At 37.4% G+C, this 19,100-nt stretch overlaps 1 protein-coding gene across 1 annotated transcript in view; it reads left to right on the forward strand.

Moving 5' to 3' along the window:
- LOC306854016 (forkhead box protein O1-A-like) overlaps positions 1-17,873 on the forward strand; it is a 39,713-nt gene extending 21,840 nt beyond the window's left edge. The window contains exons 2-4 of the mRNA XM_079391797.1: positions 12,605-12,796; positions 12,909-14,122; positions 14,300-17,873. Coding sequence (XP_079247923.1) covers positions 12,605-12,796; positions 12,909-14,122; positions 14,300-14,303 — 1,410 coding nt within the window. The 3' untranslated portion in view covers positions 14,304-17,873. The remainder of the gene's footprint in view (positions 1-12,604; positions 12,797-12,908; positions 14,123-14,299) is intronic.
- Positions 17,874-19,100: the final 1,227 nt, after the last annotated feature.

The raw sequence follows: 19,100 nt of genomic DNA on the forward strand, positions 1-19,100 counted from the left end.
ACTGAAGAAGTGCCCTTTGGCAAGGGCATAAAGTGCTTGGCTAATGCTCAGCTAAGCTAGCTGACTGATATTGTCTGGGCTGTGTGTACCCATGAATCTTTTTGCAGATGTTAGGAAAGAAAATTGCCAGCAACCCTTCAGTCATGACAGACCTCGCTGTATTTTTACACACATCAAAACTCTTTAACTCAAATATTACTTATGCGAGAGTACATTTTCAAGCTAAATGCTACACTCGGGGAAGGGATTCAGACGATCTACTCTTCTGCTTTTCGTATTATATAAAGTATGGAAGTACGTGGTTTGGGATGCAGAGATGGAGTTCTAAAGGGAAAATATAGGTGTCCTCAAACTCCTGATAATCATTTTTCAAATCATGTAAAAATTTAGAAAATCTTTCACGTCATTCATTTCAGACTGAGGGTCAGACTGTCATATAGTTCAGTTGTCATAAAGTTCAAAGTTATCATCAATTTGCTCTCTCTCTATGTTAATTTTGCAACAGATTGTTGGTAATTTAGTAGAAAGAGGGGTATTTTATGGATACCAGCAAAAACTAGGTTTCTTCCAAGAAAAATTAATTCTCAGCAGCGAGGAGCCCATTCACATAAGAGAAAATTGGATTGAGGAGTTGCACACTGGGAGCTCTGTCTGCTAGCTTCTCCTTGCCCATAATTCAATTAGTAGGAGCTGACATCATCGCGTGACACAGGTTTTCTTTTGTGATGGCCAGCCATGGCAGCACGAGTGTGTGATCAGCTGGCTCATGAGCCGATGGTGTGTCAGAGTGGCGTGTTTCTAGAAGACACTGAGAGAAACGGGACAAAAGAGAGGACGGTAACTGTCGGTAACTAAATGGTAACTGTCAAAAAAATGCATTGCGGGGTCAAAAGTACATTGAAATTATTGCAGTGTTGTCAGCAAAATTATTATTAATATTACTATTAGTAGTCGTAGTAGTAGTAGAAGTAGTATTAATAAATATTTGCTAGAGTAATATATTTTATTACAACCCGAATTCTGGAAATGTTGGGACGTTTTTTTAAATTTGAATAAAATGAAAACTAAACGAATTTCAAATCACATGAGCCAATATTTTATTCACAATAAATCATAGATAACATAATTGAAGAAGTCTTTCTGTCATAACTGACAGAATCTTTTCAAAATGTCTTGCTTTTTCAGCCCTTTCTTGCCCCCGTGCAAACTTTTTTGAGACCTGTAGCAGGCATCGAATTTGAAATGAGCTCATTTAGTTGATAAAAGTGTAAAATTTCTTTATTCAAAATTTCTATTGTGAATAAAATATTGGCTCATGCGATTTGAAAGTCTTTTAGTTTTCGTTTTATTCAAATTTAAAGAATGTCCCAACATTTCCGGAATTCTGGTTGTATTTATAATAATAATATTATATTTCTTAGTTCTTCATTTAATTATAATTTAAATAATAATTAAATGTAAAATATTATTAAATAGGGGGAAAACAGATTTTCCTTTTATTTATGTCCTTAGCTTATCACATGCCTGAAATTTTGTATTCTTTATTATAGTTTAAAAGTCAATAAGAACATTAAACCCAACTGCCCAAACCACAAAATCATACTGGTTCATTTTTAATCCACTTTCTTCAGAGCTCCACCTTCTGTTCAGGGATTTCCTCTCGAACTGTCATGTTTCCTTAGCTGCCTTTCGTTTCCTTAGCTGGGGATTGTAATGACAATTGTCATTTCCGCCTCTGTGGATGGTTTTTAATGAAAGCAGATATGTAAATACAACAGGACGCCAGGCGCGTCACATTTCCCCATCCGCCTCTCCCTTGCAGGCTGTTTAAGAGCTCCTCTATTGACTTTCAAAAGTAGGCCAGCGCGTATTACCGTGATTGTGCCCTGTTGGCTAAGATAGCTTATCAAAGTGCAAACACAAGCTCGGAAATCAACACAGGCTTGAGGAGACACCACTGTCTAATGTGCACATTAACGCTGGAATAGTTATTATGATTTTCTTTGCATGCTTTTCCTTATGAGCAGCCTAGGGACTGATCACATCACTAGGCCAAAGTGTAGCAGTAACAGGTGTGGTCAATGTATTTAAGTTCAGCTGACTGATTCAGGGATAGTTTGTATTTATAAGCACACTAAATAAGATTAGACCAACCTGGAGGAAATCAGACGCTAAATCGGTTCTCTTACACCAGCATGATCTAGGATTACAGAGCGTGATCTTTATTTGGAAGGAAAATGAGCCCACACTGAAGTCTTGTGTTGCGCTATTGACTGGATGTATTGAGTTCAGTTGGAGTCCAATATTTCATTTCCCCAGAGTGGAATCCGAAACAGAGAGACAGACTAGAGGCCTGGCGAGACCTTGGTTGGAGCTGGTTCTGATTTGGGAAACATTCTGATCCCGTGAGTCAGGCGGCCCCACAGACACACATTCAGGCCAGAGTCAGTCACGAAGGACTTGGCAACTATCACTCCAAGCTGGTTTAGTGTCCTATTCTGAAAGTCTTTGAACATTTCACCCCTTTCTGAAAAAGTTATCTTCAGTAATCTTTAGTGGAATACTCCAGGTTTTTTACAGCTTTACTTAAAAGGACAGTTCCATTTTTTACTATGCAAATATACATTTTTATTGTAGAAGTAATAAAAGTGCTTAAGCAAAAATACTTCAGATCATTTTTGGACTTTGGTGGTTTCCATAAGTAATGAACTTCCTGTTTTACTATGTCATAAAACTGTACTTTAGAAGTTGCATAGAGTAGGGATTTTTGGTGCCAAAGACCCCCATAAAGGACAATTTCTGCTAGCCAAGGGCCCCCTTAAATAATAATGAAAATAAATAAATAAATATATACAGTATGTGTGTGTGTGTGTGTGTTCGTTTGTGTGAGAGAGAGAGAGAGAGAAAAAATTGTAAATGTGATATTATAATAAGACATTTTGTTTAAAATTACATAATGGACATTTGCATTGTCATTTCCAAAAGAAATGATTAAAATAACTGGAAATAAAGTAAAAAACAAACAAACCACAAGCTCATTTTTAAAATTTCTGGTATAACGTGTCAGTGATAGAAAACAAAGGCATGCTTAAGTAGGTTACTGCATTTTTACCATTCTGATTTGCCACGAAAACCATTGCAGTCTAGTACATACATTATGTTGCATTGATGCCAAGTGAATTCAGAATAATTCCTTTGATAATGCATTGATAAATTACCATTGATAATCTTCATTTTGTTTGATTAATTGCACAGTCGTACCATATTGTCAGGAAGCTGGCGATATGCAGCCCAATTGCTAAAGATTTTGATTATCAGTTGTGAATTTTCATTTCAATGATTTATTCTTCTTCATGCCACTGACGGAATTTACAGGAAGTGCGCAACAGGAAGTGGCGAGCACAGTATGCCTGCATAGTGCAAATCTAAGAGAAGATTGTTTCCTTGTTAGTGCTGAACACCTGACACTCATACTGACCTGACTTGGCACGCTAGAAAACATTTGCACCTGTGTGTCCATGTGTAAGGATAGAGAAAAAGAAAAAAGAGAAAAATTGACTGGAATTTCTGCTCTTCTGAATTTCTGTACGTGAATGTATGCATGACCGGAAGAAAGAGTTTGTGTGTTCACTTTTATGTGGCAATAAATCAATGTCTCCTTCTCTGCTGAGTACAGAGATATACTCGTGTGGGTGTCTTATCTGTTCCTGTCTCTTTATAATCTCTGTGCGACTGCATACTCGCACTGTTCAAAGGCAAACCCCGTGCCCCGTTTTAACCGATAATATGAACCACTGGCATCGAATGCCTCGCAGGTTTGTCTGGGGAGAGCTGAATAAAAAGCCAAACAGCTGAATGATAATTTTAAAATGGACAGAACTTGGCACGGACATTGTTTTTGAGTTTCCAGTCTTGTTGCCAGCTCAGGGAATTCCCTGATGTTCTGCCTAGTGGTTGCATAAGAAGCAAAACTGTCAATCGATTAAACATTTTAGTCATATCATATTTACATGATATGGTGATTAATTAATCGAATGTATCACAAGTAATCACATATTTCAATATTTGCTTTAAAAAAAAAATTATGTATATGTACACTACACTATAAAAGTACATTTTAATTTATGTCTGTCAGATTACATCTACTTTGACTAAAGGTTATTTTGACAAAAAATAAATGTTTTTTTATTACAAATCAGCACAGTGTGATGCATACTCAAGACCCGAGCAACTGAACAACATGACAAAAACAGTCATCGGATAGTGTCATGTCTAGTTGGGGACGTAGAACAAAAACAATTGAACATGAAAGTTGTATGCCACCACAAAGTTACAGTTTTTGTGAAATCTTAACACATCATATTAGCATACAGTATTAGTGGTCATGGTAGACATGACATCTCCTGAAAGGCATGAGCTAATTTTTGTAATGACAGTGTTTATTTTTACTTTTTCAAGTCAAATGGGATTACCTTCTGTTTGTAAAGTATTTAATATGTTGGATTATCCAAAATTATGCATTAGCAAGTGAGTAATAAATACAGAAGCCATTTTTTCCATGGAATTCCCCACAAAAGTACCTTTATTTATTGTGATGTAACAATACTTGATACTGTAATTTTATAATTATGATCATAATGCTAAACTTCCAGTTTTTCTTTGGAGCATCTGGGTTTGTTTCCACCTGACTCCTTCAGTTCTGGGGCTTGGGTTATACTTAGTACGTGTGAGACCTGCTGAGCTAGTGATGAGCTAATGACAGGTCTGGGCGCTCTCTCTGTCTCCTGCTAACCACACTCACACATTCTTGACGTCTGTCAGCAGAAAGCAACGCTCTCTACACCAGACATGACCCAACACGAGGCCAACTCTCTAAATGAATGCATAATTAGACCCTCGTTTTATGCTGGAATTTTTTGACCGTTGTGAGGAGCACAACTTCATATGTTGTAAGCTTTTGCGGCCCCACGACTACATAAAACTGCTTTGAAATCCTGTAGGAATGGAGTTATGTCATGACACATTGGTGCTATTTGTTTTTTATTCTTTTTGACATCTAGTTACCTAGAGCACGCTGGAAATTGTCTTTGTGTATTTTAACCAAAAGAGAAGCTCTCACATGTGGCTACATCTGAGTCATAACAGCCTTCTTTTTGCTGTCTTTTCCTGGGGAGTTTTCCATTTTAGAGCATAGAGGACTATTACAGTGGCATTTAGTTCTGCTTTGGAAGTTGTTCCTTGCTTCTGCAGGCCTACAGGTTCTGTCATCACATTGAAATCAGACTGCAAACTGCAAACTCACAAATCCGCTAAAACAAATGTAACCTGCAAATTCGTATCAGGTGAAGACGTGTGACCAGTAGAAAATCAATGACCTCTTAATTAAAAGAACATAAACAATAAAGCTCACGGACATCAAATAGGTCCTATGTTTTTACATTTTAGTATTTTTATAATTGTTTATAAGTTTTTTTTAAACAAGTGACAAGTCTTGTTCGTTGCTCAAAGTCTAGTGTGACCATGGCTTAAAGCACCGCTACAATACACATTATTTTGTCATCTTTGTGCATTTTTTGAGCAACCCACCACAGGCATTGCATTCATGCATTAATAGTCAAATTTAAAAATTGTTTAAAAACCAGTGCATTCAGTTCCATTCCCTTTTTTCTCAGTCTAGGTGTTTTTGAACACAAAAAAACGCATCTAAACACCGCTTAAGAAACATCTATACCCCAAACCAGCCCAATTATAAGAGGCTTCGAGTTAAGTCTGAAATAATCAACTAATCATTCAGGCAACCCACCTTCTAATCAGTTCTGAAATTTCATTGTTTTAATGTTGTTTTGCACATACGTAGTTCTGATAAAGAACTGGATTTTGATTCCCAGTGCTGATGCCTGCAGTAAATCTTGGATGCTTAGAGATGGAATGAGAGGGGGAAGGAGGGGTCGCAGTCACAGAACAGTGTGGCCTTTCAGGCTCCATGGAGGAAGGGATTGAAGTAAGGAGGGGGAGAGAAATAGAAATGGAACTCTGTGTCCTTGGCTTGTGGACTGCCCCGAACAAATGACCTCCATCTGCCTGTTCAGCTTACAGTGACATGCACACTCACTCAAATACACACACTAGTGTATGTTAGTGTGTCACGTAAAATCACTAACATTTTAATGTATCCTCAAATAGACATACATGACCACGCACCTAATCCAGACCAGAAATATACTTTATGCAAGTATGCAGACACGAATGCTTGGTCAGTGTATTGCAAGCATGCGTATTTGGTGGATTCCAGTACTCAAGGGGGTGATAGAGTTACTTTGAAAAAGCTGTGCTATATTATTCAGTTGGCTAGTTATAAACATGTCAATAGTTTAACTGTCTTGATGGTCCATGCTGCGCTATAAAGGCAAAATGCAGTAACTACACTTATGGACCAAAATTATCCATAAGAAAATTTATATCAAATCAAAGTTTAATCAAAATTTGTGAATCCATTTTCTCTGTTCCATTGTTGGTTTAGTTGTTAGAAGGACAATTAATGCCATGTCTACACTTGAGGCTGTCTACACTGAATGCATCAAAGCAAAGTTCAAAATCCATTTGTACTGTTGTCAAAAGTAGGGCAAGCCACATGGATTACATAAAAATTGAATATGGCACCAGTTTGCTGTTAGCGTCTCATTGTGCACCAAGTATAATGGTTTATCTATAATTTTGGCCTGTTGCACAGACACAGTGTAAGAGTGTCCAAAATAAAGAAAAAATAAAATGATATACTTATTGTCCTTACATTTGTAATTTCATCATTATTTAAAAAAAAAAAGAAAAGAAAAATGAAATATATTTTTTCAAGGTAAAAATTTCTGGGTTTGTGTTAATCATAGAATAAGTGTATATATGAAGTCATTGTATATATGATTTAAATTTTTAAGGTATTTCTGAATAAATTAATTGCTCAGGACAAAGAAAAAAAAAGTCACATCAAAAACATGTCTTAGGGAAGAGCGAAGATGATGTTTTTCAAGCTAATGCCCACAATATTGCCTCTTGTGGCAACACTGAGAATGCATGTGTACTTGCGCTGCATTATAAATTATGATGAAGCATATTTCTAAATGTAATGACACATAAAAATCAAAGAATTTGAGTTCATATACTTGGGTAGAATATGCATACTTACATATCCTATATTTAAGTTATTTTCACCTTAATGTATCGCAAACATGGCATGCTATCAGATGCTACATGTGGAGTACTTTTGTTATAAACACCTGGAATTATCCTTTAAAGCTTGATGCTCTCTGTAAGATTTATGGTTATCAAGCCATGGGGCAGTGCTTTACAGAGACATTGTAAGGTATATTTAATGTCTAGATGTCCATTATTTAAGGGGGCAGTGGAGTGAGCACTGCTTTGGCTGTAGTTGAGCTCTTGGGTTTGTATCTGTGGTCTGTAGGGCTTTGTTTATTCTCTCTGGAGTGAGAATGACTGCGGCTGGATCTGGTGCCAAACAGAAGTCTGCCAGAGGAGGAGTGCAGTAGGGCAGCTCTCTCTCCACCCCCAGCTTGGCTCTGTGGCCTGGCATTCCAGTCTGTTCCACACACACACAAACTCAGAGGCTCAAATACACAACCACTGCTTCCTGAAAGACAGGAAGTGAGGCCGGCTTCCTGTGACAGTCCTCTTTCATGTGGTCACTTCCTGGTGTTTGGCTCTTGCTGTTGACTTTCTTCATTGTTCCTGCAACAGGGGCTTCAAATCGTGTGTATGTGAAAATAACTCTTTGAGTATGCAACAGCCGTACATGCGATAAAGGATGACACATTTGTCAGGGTTTGGACGATTATGGACAACCTGGAATTATCAGGGAATTTTTTCAGGCCTAATCTAATAATCTGTAACTAATAAATCTTTAAAAGCCAAGGGAAAGTTGTGGAAATTGTTCTGCTCAGCTCATCTAGAAAGTGATATAACCTAATAAATAATAATATATAAATGTAATGCATGATTGTAACTTTGACAGCCAGCAATCGTCAAGCAATTTTGTTTTATGAGAATAACAGATTTGGTATTGTGATAATAACTTGTTTCCAATGCCATGAGAAGAGTAAGTTCAGTAAGCAAGTGATCTGCGGAAATGTGACTCAATTGGACTGTTAAACACAGTAAACAATCTCCTCTTCTTTGTTAATAATTATGCACATGCAAAACAAATATTGCCATTTTAATCTTTTTATTGATTTAAGTCACTGATACCAAATAAGAATATCCTACTTTGAATGGAATACAGCATAATACCAAGTTACTACAACTTTATTATAGTATAGCTGTAACAACTGTGGTATTGTGGACACAATAAAATAATTAATCTAAATTAAATGTATTGATTTATTTATTTTTAAAATGTATAACTCTACAGTTACTGTAATAAAGGTAAATTGAATAAAAATATATAACCATATGAAATGACTGAAATGTGGACAATTTTTGGCACAGCATATTATACCACCTTTTTTTGTTTTGTTGTTGTTTTTTTGTTAACAACTGTTTATTGAATTTTCTTCTGGGAATAATAGTATAAAACAAATCAGCTGTGCAAATTTAAAAACCACCCCACATTACTGAAGCACCAACATTGGACCCATAGTCACATACTGACTAGGTAGTATCTCTATAAAAAATAAAAAATATTAAATAGATAAATAAAACAAATAAAATAACATCATAATCAGTAAGCGATACCGTATGCACAATGAAAGCTTCTAGTAACTATGAATTAAGAAGTGAACATTAAAGTGAACAGTGAAAGAGAAGAGTCACCTAACCATTTAGAGCATCTCTTCTCCGATTAGACAGCAAATGTCCAGCTGAAGTCCACTGAGAGTTGGTGGATGAATGGGATCTGAGAAAATCTCTTGCTTCTTCTGGGGAGTGTAGCATTTTAGGTTCACCTTGATTGAGAATGACCTTCAGCGTTGCAGGATAAAGGAGAAAATTCTGGATGCCAGCTTTTCTCATTTCCTTCTTAATTGGCGCAAATGCACTTCTTCTTTTAGCGGTGACCGGAGAAAAAGTAAGTGTGAAGTCTGGCAGCCCGCAAAATGAGCTCCCTGTCCGTGTACCGCAACAGTTTAAAGATGAAAACCTGTGGTTTAGCGCAATCTGAGGAGAGCCTTGTGTACAGGCGATGCGCTCGCTCCACTTCAATCTGTTTGCCTGGCAGAGACGGGAGCCACGTCGGTAGCAATCTTTTCAAAAAGCCCATAGGGTCGTCCTTTTCAGAACCTTCAGGCAATCCGACCAGACGCAGATTGCTGCGCCTATTTCGATCCTGCAAGTCCACAACCTGTTCCTCGAGCGCAGCTACTCGCCTATCGTGATCTGCAACAACTTTCTTTTGTTCTCTCATCTCCCCTGTAAGAAGATCCAGTTTAGAGCATAGCGACTGAACAACTGACATGTGAGAAGTGAACTTGTTCCGCATCGCCGTCAACTCGGTTCTTAGAATGTCCTCAAAGTGTGTAACAGTGTTCGCCATCTTGTCCATCATATCGCTCGTGTTCGGTGGCTTGGATTTCTTCTTAATCTGAGAAGCCGACAGAGACAACTCTGGCTGTTTCCGATTGTATGCCATCAGGGAAAGTATAATTAATGAATAAAACTTAAAATAAAACAAAAAAATCAGCAAAAAGAGGCCAAACATTCGGAGCTTCACTTAAATGCGACCAGGTTCACGAGCACGTCACGTGACTCCTCCACATTATACCACATTTTCACTGTAGGTCAATATAATAACATGATTCAGTTGCATAGATGACACATTTTGTTCTTACTTGATCATAACATTCAAGAAATTGCTCAGTTTTATATAATGCCGTCTCATTGTGTGTACTGTTGTGGTATTTGTGGAATGGCAGTATTGTTGCAAACCAAAGATTATAGGATCTTCACACAACAAGAGTGATGGTTGGGGTTTAGTATCCACAGACAGGAATGTGGATTGGGACACTGTAGTTCCAGAAGAGATAGGGTATTAGTACGCTAGCTGTGATTACGTTTGAACTTTGAACACAGTGATTAGTTGGAATGCCTAAGTTCCTGTGTTCTGCCGCCACTAATACATCAACTATTGTCAAAACAGGCTAAAAATGTGTCAATCGGGAAGGAAGCTGCAGACCTGCACACAGGATGAACACGCTTTGATATCATTTAGGTTCTCTTTGTCATTTTCTGGCCGTTTGTTCTCACACTTTTAGGGACAGATTCAACTGCAGTTTGGAGAAACTCAGTTGGCTTGTGATTTTTAGAGGACACAAGCATACAGTGCAGCAGTCAAACAGGATAAATGTACTCTCTCATAGCTCCAGTTTGTCATCATTCCTAGGTAGCATCAGAGAGGGAACTGCTGTTTCAATAGTTCACCGCTAGTGCATGGACACTTTGATAACACTCAACAGGAAGTGGAAGAGTTTTGAGCCACATCCAAACATACTGATCTGTCAGACTGTTCCCACTCACAATGCCATTATGTCCTGGTATTCCCCAGACCCCCAGGGCGCCCATTCTCCCAAAACTCTTCATATATCCATTAGCGAATCCTCTTCTAATGTGGTTGTGGTTAAATTTGTCACGCTATACATATTTGCGGACTGTCCAAGAGATATTTCACATGACATGCAAAGTTGTGTTTTAAAGTAGTTACGCTGTTTTCAGTTCTGCAGGTTTCTGTTCAAAATTTGAGCCAGATGGTTAGCAGAGCAAAATTAATTTAGTTGGTATTGTTCTGCTTTGGATTCATGCATGTATTGCTCTGAATTGTTGTAATTCATTTGATTTTTAGATTTTGCTTCTCTCTGTAAATGCTAACGCACATAATTTACATCATCATAGGATGTTATTTGAAGTTATTCTGATAATTTCCCTTTTTGTGCCATGTGATGCATACTGCCCACAAGAATGATTAGAGGTGTTTCCAATTGGCTGGCTTTATTTCAATGTCTGGAAGTCTAGTTGTTTTCATGCATTTTTGAAAATGTTTTATACCATTTTTATCAATATTATTATTATTATTTTAAATTTAACAATGTAAAGTGGTTAAGCCATGCATTAAAAAGTACTTGAATGTGAAGTAAAAAGTAGTTCACCTATCTTGATGTTTTCACAAAAAAAAAAAACATCAAGTGTGTGTGTCTTGATGACATAGCCAGAAGACTTGCTAGACTGTCTCATTTTAGAGTTTAATGCTGAGGAGGACTCTCAGAAAGACAAGACTAGGACAGATGCAACTAGGATTACGACTGATACATTTTATTTGATTTAATAAAAAATAATTTTATTTCAGAATAAGAAAGAACACATAGCTTATTGTTTATATGAATTGCATTCGATCTTTCAAGATCTGTTTCTCTTGAGCACGTAGGATTTATAGGCTAGATTTTCCAAAAATAAATTAATAAATTAATTAATAAATGTGTCTCTGCATGTGCTTCATGAAGCCTTTTAGTTCACAAACAACTGCAAAGACCATCTTAAGCTGCCATCACATCCTGTAACTATCCATTAACAACTCTAAATTAGACACAGGAGGCATTAGGCCAGCATTTCAAAAATCCCCCATTTTCCACCTCTCTAGGGAAAATGGTACTAATGATTGAGATCACCATGACAACATAGGTAATGTGTCTATGCCAGGCTGAATGTTTACCTGTGTTTGCCAGACATTATGGGATGGGAACTCATCAGAGTGAAAGAAAGTACATCAATTTTTACTTCACTACATGTGCCCTAGTGCTACAACTATTCATTGGCTAGAATAGAATAACAAGCACAGACATGGCTGTTTTGGTTGGTCATTAAGAAAGGTTGCTATTTAAATGATATGTTGCTAATTAAGTCAGACCATGTGGCAGTGCATTTTTTAATTCATTTTTATTTTATAATTTTTGCTCTCCTATAAAGAAACACATGTCATTGGTTGAAGGCAGAAGTTGACAGGCCAAGCCACTCAAATAAACAAAGCAATGTTCTAAAAACGTCTCAGTTTTTATGCTCTTTTGGTCAATCAACTTACGAATGGCTTACTCATACTTGCATCTGCACTTAAAACTAAGAGGGCACATGTCATCTTTAATACCTTCAAATAAATCAGTTCATCCACTTTTGAAGGAAGAGGTTCATCAAGATGTATCATTGATAATATTCAGATTTCTGAACTTGAGGATTAGGAATGTCCTTTGTCACTAAATATTGAATTATGTTTTGATGATTCACAGCAAAACTTAGAAGGCAGTCTCTATCTCTGTTTGAATAGACCACTGAGAGCAATTTGTAAATATTTGCAAGAATATGTTTATAAAAATGGCCAATTTTCAAGGAAAACTGTCCTCAAGTCTCATTTGAATGACAGAAAATAATGCTTTTAGGTGAAGGAAATGGTGAGTGGACGAAAGTGGAGGTGAAGAGAAAAAAAGCTTTAATAGAAAACAGCTGCTGTGAGGATTTGCACTCTGCTGATTTACCGTCAGAGGGGAATTTACGGGAACAAGGCAAACTACGAACATAACACTCACTTTTTTTTCCCTTGCTGTCTCTCTCTCTTCCACAGAACTCAATCAGACACAACCTGTCCCTACATAGCAGGTTTATCCGAGTGCAGAATGAGGGGACAGGTAAGAGCTCTTGGTGGATGCTTAACCCTGAAGGCGGCAAAAGCGGCAAGTCACCTCGACGCCGGGCTGCCTCCATGGACAACAACAGCAAGTTTGCCAAGAGCAGAGGACGAGCAGCAAAAAAAAAGGTAAAAGCTGCACACTAGACCTGCTGCATTCCCTTCCATAAACAGTATACACTATACATTTGTGCATAGTTATTTTTCTTACAATTTTTTCCGTTCATCTCTAACTTTATAGCTGGCTCTTCAGGGTGGTCCCGAGGGGGGTGCAGATAGCCCAGGCTCTCAGTATGGCAAGTGGCCAGGCAGTCCGAACTCCCACAGCAATGATGACTTTGACGCCTGGACGGCTTTCCGTCCCCGCACCAGCTCCAATGCCAGCACACTGAGCGGCCGTCTCTCGCCCTTTATTGACGATGAAATTGGTGACTCTGATGTCCACATGGTCTACCCAGGCCCTGGGTCAGGTGCCAAAATGACCTCCACTCTTCCCAGCTTGTCTGAAATGGCTGGTTCTCTGGGTCACAGTGGCTCTGAGAATGTGATGGACAACCTTCTGGATAACCTCAACTTGCTCTCACCTAAGAACCAATCAGTGGGGTCCACAGTAGGGCCTGGGTCAGGATCCAACCAGTCCTCGCCCTCTTCGCTCATGCAGGCCAGCCCTGGTTACTCCCCCTACAGTTCCCCAGGTCTGGCTACGGTCAACCAGCAGACCCAACAAGACTATCGTAAGTGTCTTTACGGCCAGGCAGGAATGGGCAGCATGTCCCCCATGCCGATGCAGCCTCTGCCCGAAAGCAAGCCAAGTTTTGTTTCTGGCCCAGGAACTATGGGCCAGTTTAATTGCACAGCAGGGCTGCTGAAGGAGCTTCTTACATCTGATGGAGAGCCTGGAGAGCTCATGCCCTCAGTGGACACTGTCGTCTCCCAGTCAGCTGGAGGCAGTGGATGTATGTTGCCACCCTACAATAGTGGGCGGAATGAACTTATGGGAGGTGGAGCATCCCACAGCCATGCCCTTTCTCATCCACACAATATGCACAGACAAGCCACATCTCTGGCATTGAATGGGCGATCGTTGCACCCTCTGACCGGGATTGGTCACAGCAGTGCTGGTGGACGCTTGGGAAGCGTCAAGTCAGCCATGCAGATGCAGTATGGAGGCTCCAGTCATCTTGGAGGTGGGCTTCCTCCTTGCTACAGTGTCAACAGCAACAGATATGGGCGCAACCCAGGGATGATGCCCCACCCGCAACAGCAACACCTGGAGAAGCTTCCCAGTGATCTGGACGGGATGCCTGTGGAGCGATTTGAATGCGATGTTGAGTCCATCTTGCATGATACGCTCATGGACGGAGAATCGCTGGACTTCAACTTTGACCCCATGGCCACCCAACAGGGGTTCCCACCTCACAGTGTAAAGACCACCACCCACAGCTGGGTGTCTGGGTAGGAGCTACGTTTATTAAATTTATAATATTTTAACAACCCCACAGTATCTGAAGTCCGAAAACGTTTCGAAAGGCCTTTTCTGTAGTAACACATTTAAACACTTTGTAAAAACATTGACTTGTGTAGGTGATATATGAAGTGGCTTCTCTGACATTTTTCTTTTTATTTTTACAGGTAAAAAAACTCTCAACTGGAAAACAGCTGCACGGAGAGCAGCTGTCCACACGCATCCAAATCCTTCGTCAGGGAACGTAGCCCCCATTATTCTTTCGCTTTCTTCAGCAGAGGTGGCTGAGATACGACCTCACACTGCCAAGCACACTGGCTCAGTACAGAGCTAAATTGCAAGGACATTTTCCTCAGACATTGGGACTCACGTTCAAACTAAGTGCCAAACCAGGTGCCTGTGCTCCATAGCCAAATTGACAAGCTTTATTTTGCTGCCTTCTTCTTGCTGTAGAGAATCAGTCGTCAAATCAGGGCAACGAAAACCTGAGGCCCTTACATCTGCTGCAACACAAACTTACCAATGTCCACACCATTTTTCAGTAATGATTTTACAGCTGCATTTCCATTAAGGGCAAACTGTGATGAGGTATAACCATCAAATCCAACACAAGGCAGCACACCTCAAGTTCATTCGATACACCTCAGAAAAGTGACTCCCAAGGTAATAGCTCATTCATTGTTGTGTTGTCAGTTCAAAACCTTACTCTGCAATTTTTGCTGAGAGTAACACATTCATGCTGTGCTTCATGGAGACTCCATGATTGGCCTTATTGGGAAGAAGAACTGGAACAGCGGTAGGCAGGAATGACTGTAAATAGTTTTATTTAGAAATAGTCCTGCACAAACATGACCTTGAAAATGTTAGGGAAATTGCTGCAGACTAGTTGAACTGTGTCACATACAGCACATCATTACACTTTCATTTCTGTCTTGTAACACTTTTCATTCTGTCTCAGCATTTGACGTTGGGAAAATTTACAACATTTCTAAACAGTGTGTTACTATTAACTGGTGTATAGAGTTTACACAATTATATCAACAATCAGGGCAACAGATTTAATGTTGTTTTGTAAATCGGAGAGAAACTGGACTTGACTTTACATTTTGGTAGGCTTACATCGAATAGTGTTTCTCATCTGAATTATATACATCTTTCCACATTTCTTGTAAATACATGAAATATATTTCAAAAACATATAAAGTAGAAATATAAGAAGGCTATTATATATAGAAGGTTTTTTTTGTTTGTTTTTTTCTTTTGTATTATCACAATTATTCTTATTGCTGTTTATTATTGGCTTCATGTTGAGATTTTTATTATTATTATTTAAAGAAATAGCTCACCCAATAATGAAAAACGTATAATTTACTAAAAATCTACAGTAACTTATTTTTTTCCAAATCAATTTATTTATTCTGTGAAACACAAAAAGTGACATTTTGAACAATATCATGGCTGCTCCTTCCCATGCAGTGAAAATGAATGGAGTCTGTCAAGTCTTTTGAACTACAAAACGGTTCATCTTTGCCATTTGATGGCAAACACCATTGGTTTTTGTGTTTCTTTGCACATCTTATAGCGCCATGTTTGTTTTGGAGGATTTATGTGAAAAATTATTTAAATTTTTTTCATTGTATGGAAAAGAGCAGCCAAGACATTATTAAACAAAATTAATTTGTGTGTCATGGAAGAAAGTAAGTCACACAGGTTTGGAATGACATGCAGGCAAATAAATGATCCCAGAATTAGAATGTTTGGATACATTACTTCTTCTAAGCCATTTCTAGTTACATTTTTTTATGAGATTTTGGGTCTTTAAAATCCAGAAGTTTTTTCAAGTGTTTGTTCCTACAAAAATTAGGCCTGTCTTTGTTGTGACCCATATAATAGCTAAATCCCAGGGTAAGACGCCATCTCAAAATTAATAATAATAAATTAACTGTTGTATTTGCTCCTCATTTTTCATGGGGACCACCAAAGCCTTTAACAGAGGTTAATGTAGTTTAGAGATACAGCACTTGGAGATTTCGATGCCTTTGCCACTGTATTGAATTTGTTGCTGTAGTAAAGCTACAGTTCTCTACCTTTAAGAAAGTGTAGAGACATTGACAACATTATTTGGCTGAAGGAAAAGTGGTGTGATTGTATCATGTCATGGTGTATTATTTACACTTGTATTATATTTCTATTTTAATTCACATCTCTCTCAAACTGCAGGCACTGTGATATATATGTTCTACAAGTTTGTGGTGATTTTCAAAGTCTGTGGTGCCTCAACTTTTGTTTTTCATTTCTATTTCATGTTAGTTTCTTATTCCTTTTACTAAGAATGTACTATTTTAGCTTGCTTACACCCATATTACTTAATTTTCAAATTGGCCAGCAAAAATTACAGATATCTCAGACAATTCTTGAAAATACTCAAAATGGTTTCTTGAGTAGTGTTATAATACAAAAATGCTGAAGACATTTTAATGCTTTGTAGAAAACGAAGATATATTCGGTTCTCACTATTGGTCAATTTGTTTATATTAAATGCTTAATGTTATTAGAGGTGTTCTTTAAGAATGTTAACACTGTTTTCTAACCAGGCGGAATGCGATAGTTACTTGTTTCTGTTCCTGTGGCCTCCTACTGTGTAGCTCCATCCATTGCAAAATCTCATTGGTCCAAAATCCCACTCTACATAAATCTATATGTAACTTAAAATATGATTGGCTGTGCAATCATTTTCACTTTTTAGTATGGCCAGACAAATTTCTTGTCAAGACTGGTTCGGACACAGTGAGGTTCAGTCATGAGAAGAATGCCAGACGTTTGTTAACTTAAACAAGCTCACGTCATTAAAATATTATTATTAACCTCTGACCCACACTGCCTCACTCAGCGCAAGAAGACCAGATTACTTTGTGCCCAATTATCATGAACATGCATTTGCTTTGTGATTTTAGCAGGTGACCCCACCTATGCACATCCATGTACTTTAATGATTATTAAGATTATTGTCATCTCCAGTATGTTTTTACGATGACGAGATATTTGATATTTCATGTTTGATAGAGCTGTGGAGTCATGTTAATATCACAGATGTTAGTTCATAGTTCTGAAGAACATGAAGTATATTTAGAGAGTAGAAGATCATTTACATGCACAGCTTTTTGTACATTGTACACTGTTATTCTTGTATTTAGCAGCAGTTTGTAAAAAACATGAACAATTGAAAAAAAAAAACTAATAATGATCATTAAAACAAATTTGGAAGAACATTTAGCTGTTTTTCTTCAGATTGTGGAGTTTGGACCAATTTTTAATAAAAAAAAAAAAATGTAAATGTTGCACTTTGTCTATAGATGTAATGAGTTCTCCTAGAGAGATGAAAAAAGTGAAGATTATCTATTTTGAAACAAACTGTTACATTTCTTAACTTATGTACAGAAATGATTTGATTCACAATAAAAAAATTATATAGCTAAAGGTGCAATTTGTTTATGTAGTTGAGAAAGTAATAATCTATAAAAGAGAAATGATATTAAGCTGACATGCCAATACTGACATATGTATATTATATCTTTATTCTTTAAGTTCATCAGCAGTGAGCGAACAGTTTGTGAAATGTGAGGCGATAGCGCTCTGATTTTGTTCTTTTTGCCGATGTTGTGCTTGTATTCCTGTACAAGAAACATGCTGCCGCTGTAAAAAGCCATGTGTATATAAATTATGTTATATAAAGAAGAATCCAATGTGATTGTCTCTTTATTCAAACACAAGGAACTTTGAAACACTTTGGAAGCTTTGATGGCTTGTGGGAAATGTTAAAACCAATGTCCAAACAGTACAGTAAAGGTATGTGACAAACCTGGATTATTTTGATTATGAAAAATGTCAAACATACATATTTAATATCAGGGATATCCACTCATTTGATCAGATTTATTAAATGTACACACATGCTCAAAGATGTCCCTCTAAGTCAGTAGCACCGAAAGAGTCATGCCAGACGATCATCTGTCAAGGTCAACTGAACTTTTAAATAATAATTTTAGTCTCATTTTGTTTTTTCATAAAAAATAGCTCAGCCAGAGGATGTATTGAATCAAGCTGCATTATATGGCTAGTCTTTAAAAACACGACATTGCAAAGCCATTAAAAGTATCATTATTAACGTGCAAATTCATATAAAAATGTAACATTATCTTACATTTAAGTTCTGATTTTATACTTACTTTTTGAATTTTACTTTTAATTTTGTTAATGCAGAAATAAAAATGTTAAAAATCATTTAAAAATGTCCTCTAGTTCCAGTTCCAAACATAAGTCCTTTTTTTTTCAACACATTTTCTATCTTGGTTCAGGGATCAGTCATAGTATGTTCTTGAAGATTATCAATGATCTGGAAGATTTTGTGTTATACAATATATATTTCTTCAGATTCAACAAATGGTTGTTGAAATGCCCAGAAAGAAATGCTCTGAGAGCACACAAGGAAAGATGCAACATGCGTTGGAGGTTATAAAGAATAAAAGAGTTTCTACAATTTCTGAAGTTTGGGGGGGTTTGAATAATTTTGTACATGAATGTTTAGAGCCTATTTGATCTTTTTCATTTTTCATCAACATTATGTTTTCAGAATCACTCTGTAAATGAATGCCTTGGTTGAATTGTTTTCATAACATAGCAGTAGAATGTCTTGCAGGTCAAGGGGGTTGAATAATTGTGATTGCAACTATATATGTGACCCTGGACCACAAAACCAGTCATACACTGGTATATTTGTAGCAATAGCCAACAATACATTTTATGGGTAAAAATTATAGATTTTTATTTTATACCAAAAATCATTACGATATTAAGTAAAGATCATGATCCATGAAGGTATTTTGTAAATTTCCTACCATAAATATATATATTTTTTAAAACTTTAAATGCGATTTTCTCAATATTTAGATTTTTTTGCACCCTCAAATT

The sequence above is a fragment of the Barbus barbus genome (assembly GCF_936440315.1).
Source record: "Barbus barbus genome assembly, chromosome: 34".
NCBI lineage: Eukaryota > Metazoa > Chordata > Actinopteri > Cypriniformes > Cyprinidae > Barbus > Barbus barbus.